A 6502-nucleotide genomic window follows, 5' to 3' on the forward strand; every position below is an offset into this window, starting at 1 on the left:
TCAATGAAAGCGGTTTTCATGCACTGAAGTTCCCAACTCCTTGCAAATTTTTGCTGGTCACAGTCGTTGTTGGCGAAGTTCTCTAATTTTTTAGTACATAACATGTGTATTGTGTGGAGTTCAAGACCAAATAAAATTTCGCTCTTATTTGAAAATTGCCAGAAGGATATTTCTCTCATCCACAACCACAACGAATTTTAGTTTCGAAGTCATTGATATCAAATGGAGAGCTTAATTGAATCGGTACCTCTATGCCATCCGTTTCAGTTCAGGAAAAGAAAAGCGCGGTGGTGATCGAACAAGTTCCTTAGTTAACTTAAGGGAAAAAACCATCGGGTGCATTGGAATCTCCTCCGTTTCGTGTTACGTAAGTACCATCATTGTTTTTCTCCAGGAATAAATTGATAAGCCGTGCTAGTGCCATGAGACGTGATTTTTGACGATAGGCGATCAATCTCCATACAAAATTTACTTTCTTTCCATTTTGCTCGTTTTACTTTTCGGTCTGATGCTTGCATGCAAAACCATTCTAAACTCTTATTTAAATGACATATTTTAACCATATCTTTAACTGGAAAAGTATATAAGTCATTGGCTAACGCACTTTCATTTTCCGCAATAGGGAAGGAGTCTAAAGTTTCATTAGACATCTATATGTAGATAAACTGACCCTCTGGAGGCAAGGCCAGGATAATAATGATAAAGCCCTCAGTCTTTCATATCCGCTTTTTTTTGACAACTTTACAAGGCTTCGTTAAGGTGTTCTCAACCCATAGTTGCGCAATTTGACCTTCAAAAGATTATAGACGATACATTCGAACTTCTTGGCAACCAGATGGCCATATGAATTTTTGGACGACTCGTGTTCCGGCATCGTTATACAATCGTGCATGGCTGAAAACTCATGTAATGTGAACGCTTTTTAGAGTGGTAGTATTTCTGTCTTGCAGCGTTCATATCTAAGCCTAAAACTGACCACTCACAATTCACAAGTGGTTTCATGGTGCCTCTCTCGCTTAGAGCCGCGTAAACTGCGACGCCAATCAAAGCTAAATTATAAGAACGTGCACGGTGAGTCATTATATATTCCAAAAATTTTTCGAATTCAGCATTACATAGGACCCTTGTCAGCAAATAAAACTTCAATTTCTCTAGGTTAGATTGCAAAGCTACAGAATGTAGATATACACACTATTAAAAGTGAAACTCATTTTTCTTACAACAAGTTCCTGCCAGTAGTCAACAGGATCTACCAGGTTGACTAAAAGTCACAATTAAAGTTACGTACACAGCTGCGCTTACCTTTAGTTATAACTTCCCGAAAGTCAGTAATTCCGATTTGACTCCGCTGAAGTCCAAGTGATAGCAAACAGCCCAACACCAAGCCAATTTATGCAAAATTTGTAGTGCTTAAGGGTGGGGATGTCAATCAGCAAGGTAACAGAGCGCTGAAACGGAAGTCTGCAGGTGATATTTTTCTGAGAAAAGGAAGTGGACTCTGACCCCCAATCAGCTTGGTAACAAAGTGCTGAAGTCAGTAATTCCGATTTGACTCCGCTGAAGTCCAAGTGATAGTAAACAGCCCAACACCAAGCCAATTTATGCAAAATTTGTAGTGCCTAAGGGTGGGGATGTCAATCAGCAAGGTAATATAGCGCTGAAACGGAAGTCTGCAGGTGATATTTTTCTGAGAAAAGGAAGTAGACTCTGACCCTCAATCAGCTAGGTAACAAAGTGCTGAGAGGGATGTTTGCGCTTGATATTTTTCCATAAACTTGCAATTCAACAGGAAGCTTAAGTCGACCAATGTACTTTGTTCTGTTTTTCCTTCATGTTTTTGTTGCTAGAAAACATAACAGAAAGTAACAGAAACTTTGTCATCAAAAAGTGAAATTGGACTGGAAGTAAATAGCGTTTAAAGAGGAAAGTGAAACTCAAGCGAATAGCTGCAGAACGACGTCAATGCTTAAAATCTCTTTCACATTCGTTCAATTTTCTTTTTCTCAATTGTTCTCTCTCGTTGAAATAGCTTTGCCCTCAATAAGCCTTTGATAAAACTATTTTCGCGTTTGTAAGCAAGTTATGAGACTATTTCTTTTGCAAATCATTTGTGGGACACAAAACATTACTGCGTACTTTTGCTTCGAAACAGCGAAAGCTGTTATGATAATGTTATGCATACGTGTCAATCATTAAAGTAACAAAGCGCTGAAAGGGAAGTTTGCGGTTGATATTTTCTGAGAAAGGAAGTGGACCCTGACCAAATTCTTGCAATCTGCAATTCAACAAGAAGTTTAAGTCGACCAGTTAACTTTGTCTTTCCTTCATGTTTTTGTAGCGAGGAAACATAAGAGAAACTAATAGTAACTGCCATCAAAAAGTGAAATTGGACTGGAAGTAAACGGTATTCATTCTCACTGTTCCTTAATCAGAAACCCTTTTTCTGTATGTAAGCAAGTTATGAGACTATTTCTGATTTAAATCCTTGGTGGGGGACTGTGTACCAAAGCATTACTGGTACTGTCCCATGGAAACGGCAAACTCATGCAATTATGATCTTATCATGCATGTTGATCAGCGAGAAAAAAAAGTGCTGTAGGGAAGTCTGTGGTTTATATCTTTCCAAAAAAGGAAGTGGATCCCTACCAAAATGCTGTGACCAGCTATTCAAAAGATAATTCAAGGAAGCCTTAAGTGGGCTAGTGAACTGTCTCAGTCCACTGCGTACCAAAGCATCGTTTGGTACTGTTCCTTGGAAACGGCAAACTCATGCAGTTATGATCTTATGATCGGTGCGTGTTGATCAATGAGAAAACAAACTGCTTAGGGGAACTTTGACCAGCTATTCAAAAGATAATTCAAAGAAGCCTAAGTCGGCTAATGAACTATCTCGGTCCGTCATCGATCCATTTACCGTGAGTTAAAGAACAATCATTCTGATTTGGCTGCTGTCAAGGAGTTTTTTTTTCTCCACGGTCTGAATTGACTAAAGCCAGAAAAACACCCGAAATAAATTTTGGAGCGTTTCGTGCAGCTGTGTAGTGTTTTGTTTTTCTTTGAGTTAATTATGGCATTTTACCACTGATGCGTTTCAGCGTCGCCTGTTAATTACATTTCCTCATTTGCCTATTTGAGAAAGCTTCAAGAAATGATTTTAGACATAAGAAGGTGATTGGCAAGCACATTTAAATGAACAACTATCCGGCGGCTAAAAAGCTCAGAAAAAACACGTGGCTTGATTTAAATCCTCAAAAATTAATATAGCTGTTGCTGATCTCATGTCATGCATCGCAAAAATCCGATCGATTATTCCGTACCTTTCCTTCGCCGTTGTTGACCTGTGGGCAGTTATATCAAGCCTGTCAGAAAACCTTATTCTCCTGTCTCCTGAGCCGTATTTTGTGGGGTATAGTATGGCTCCAACAAGCTGGACGACTGATAAACCCAACTATGGTGCTGTCGACAGCAGATCTATAGACATGAGTATAATGCTTCTCGTTCCCTTAGGTCGAACTGTGTCTGTTTCTGTTTCTCTACTACAGTTAATAAATCATCATTCAGTATCATACTCCGGCAATGTCGCTGATACAGTTATGCGCGGATGATCATCAATGACAGTTTTGTTTCGACGAGCCATGGCGGCAGTTTGTACACAGCTTCAGACAAAAGGAGAGACAACAAGTGAAAAGTGATCTGAATTTTCGATTCAAGGACGTCAAGTTGGTAAACAACACATCAGTCAAGTGTGAAAAAAATAGTTATATTTTTCTTGGTCACTGGAGAAGACACTTTTATTTGTCGAGTAATAGTTCTAAATGCGCATCTATACTGGCTTGACCAAAGGTTGTTCAGAAGTTGAAAAACTTATGTGCTTAAGTACACTTTATTTTACATTTAGTTTGTTAGAGTCGGTGTATTCCAAAAATATCACTCATCAGCATTGCAGGCTGAGTTCAATCTTTGCTTTGTACTTGACTGGAGTATAAATGAAAGTTTTGTCATTATGTTGAGCCTTCTAAACTGAAAAGAAACTAAGGCCTGTAAAACACATGCAGATGAACCAAAAAAATTATGGCTCTTCGCGATTCCATACCGACTTCTCTAGCCTGTCAAATGTCGATGGTTTTAGCTACGGTTATGCACCATTTTTTTTTTTTTTTATCTACTGACGGTGTAAAATCCATATCAAGCCGGTGTCATCTTAGTTAATTTTCTGATTACAATTGTCCTCGAAGCGGTATCATAACCGCTGCCTTTTGTAAACAAGTTTTCAAATCAAGTATTTAACAAACAATCATTCAGACATGGATACAGAAAAGTAATTGGAGAATTTCTGCAGTTTACGTTTATGGAAAAACAAAATTCACACAGAGTGACAAGGTAATAACACAGAACATAAGAACCAACTTCCCTGACTCAATCAAAAGGCGTTCTAAATAAATGAAAAAAAATGGAACAAAATGAAGATTCAAGAAGCTTACCTGAAATAGTCATTCACACTGTTCAATCAGTCAAACAGTGGTTCTGTCGCTATTGGGAAATTCACTCATCTGCCTCGTCTTTTATCAAAACAGAAGACTGCGAACCATCACCAACTGATAAACCTTCTATCTCTTGTAATGGCCAAACATTCGGTTTTCTCATTTAAAAATAAGATTTGGAGTCATTACTGACCATATCCCCCTTCTCCATAACTTTTTTGTTTATAAGACAACAGTCGATCGCGACCGCAAAGAAGACCTTACGTTTTCAGCTGAAGAAGTGACAGATAACCATCTCAATTCAATTTTTTTTCTTGATTGTGCGCCTGTTTCTGTAAACGAGCGCCCACGATCTGAAATGAACTCCACGCGAATACACACCCTTCCATGCCGCATAAACAAAAAACAGGCAGGTACACGCCGGGTCCCTAATTGAGGAAATATGATAGACTATTCTTTAGTAGTTATTTCATTTCCGCAGAGATGATTTGGCCATCTATGTTTTCAAATCGTGAATATCGCTTTACAAAAGACAACTGAATCATTTTTCTTTTCTACCGACTATTTTTCATTTTGTAGCTTAAAAAGTGATTGTTTATGGCTTCTGTTTTTTAAGATTGCATATATAATAGATAGCAAAACGAGAAAAAGGCAAACATTAATTTGTAGTGAGAATACATGCAGATCAACTGTTGAACCAAAAAAATAGACTCTCGAGCTTCCTTTCTGATTATTACCTGACAAGCTGTCAAATTTAAAGACATTGCTATTTGACATCCGATCGATTTATTATTCACATTCCACCTATTGTGTAAAGTTGAAGGCTAGATCGGTTAATTTTGTGCCAGATCATAATTGACAGCAAAGGTAAAATCTTGTAATAAACCACAGTGCTTTGCAAACAAAGAGTCCAATCGCCCTGCAAATTATAATTATGCAGGCAAGCATATAGAAAGGTAATTAGAAAAAAACTTAACAAATGACGCTTAAAATAAGTTTAACCCTGAATGAATAAGAGATAAAAGAATGAAGAAGAAAGCTCAACTTCCCAGCCTCAATTAAATTGTTCTTTAGTCAATGGACAAAATGGAACAAATTGAAGATTCAAGAAGCTTCGCAGAGGTAGTCGTTCACACTGTTTTAATCAGTCAAGCAATGGTTCTGTCTCTATTAGGAAATTCACTTTTCTGCCTCGCCTTTTATCGAAACAGAAGACTGCGAACCATCACCAATATATACCTGCTTTCTCTTGCAATGGCTGATCTAACGGTAGCCACCTTTGTGTTTCCGTCTGTTCTACTCGCTTCTGGTCTACGCAGATGGCCCTTCAGTCACGGCTTCTGTAAATTTACTGGTTTACTCACAACTTTCTGGGCTGAGTTTTCGCTTCTTATTCTCGCAATAACAGCGATTAATCGTTATTTTTGCGTCGTGAAACCACAACGATATGCCTCCCTTTTCACCAGAAAGAATTCTATCATATCAATCTCTTCGGTTTGGATTATCCTATGTATTTTTTACGTTGTATTTCATGACGTCGTATACATCATCTACAAATGGCAACCAGAAGATTTATATTGTAGAGGGACTTACGGCTGGTGGAGATTTCATAAAACGTTTCAGGTAACTTTTGCATGTCTTAATTTCGGGTCGATGTCCATGGTGTTTTCTGCTTATGGCAAGATCCTTCTTTTCGTAAGGAGACACAATAATGCTGTTCTCCCTTCACTACAAGGTTCAAGGAACTTCCAGGGAACGTTTAGAGTGCACGAGATGAAAGCTTTTCGAGTTTCATTTGCGGCAGTGTTCAGTTTCTGCGTTTCTTGGATTCCTGCAGGCGTTCTGATCATTCTAGAATATGGCTTCGCTGTGTCTATACCTTCGACCGCGCGGTCAATTCCTTTTTTGTTCGCTTCTACCTCGGCGTGGATTAATCCTGTAATCTATGGCGTCATGAATAGGGCCATGCACAGGGAATATAGAAATATTATTTTCTGTCGGAAAGAAAACTGACTCTTTAA

At 38.4% G+C, this 6502-nt stretch overlaps 1 protein-coding gene and 1 long non-coding RNA gene across 2 annotated transcripts; one reads left to right on the plus strand and one right to left on the minus strand.

Annotated features, from left to right (window-relative positions):
• Window positions 1–1308: 1308 nt before the first annotated feature.
• Window positions 1309–4669, minus strand: LOC149035735 (uncharacterized). The gene is made up of 3 exons (XR_016182532.1): window positions 4482–4669; window positions 3318–3656; window positions 1309–1557 (listed from the first exon to the last, which is right to left on the minus strand). It is a non-coding gene; the product is annotated as an uncharacterized LOC149035735 (long non-coding RNA).
• A 745-nt stretch (window positions 4670–5414) lies between these two features.
• On the plus strand, window positions 5415–6502 carry LOC149035736 (melatonin-related receptor-like). The gene has a single exon (XM_089190796.1). It carries the CDS (start codon window positions 5559–5561, stop codon window positions 6492–6494), a length of 936 nt encoding a protein of 311 aa, XP_089046922.1. The 5' UTR covers window positions 5415–5558; the 3' UTR covers window positions 6495–6502.

This window comes from Pocillopora damicornis, chromosome 13 (assembly GCF_964200805.1).
Source record: "Pocillopora damicornis chromosome 13, jaPocDami1.2, whole genome shotgun sequence".
Classification (NCBI taxonomy): Eukaryota; Metazoa; Cnidaria; class Anthozoa; order Scleractinia; family Pocilloporidae; genus Pocillopora; species Pocillopora damicornis.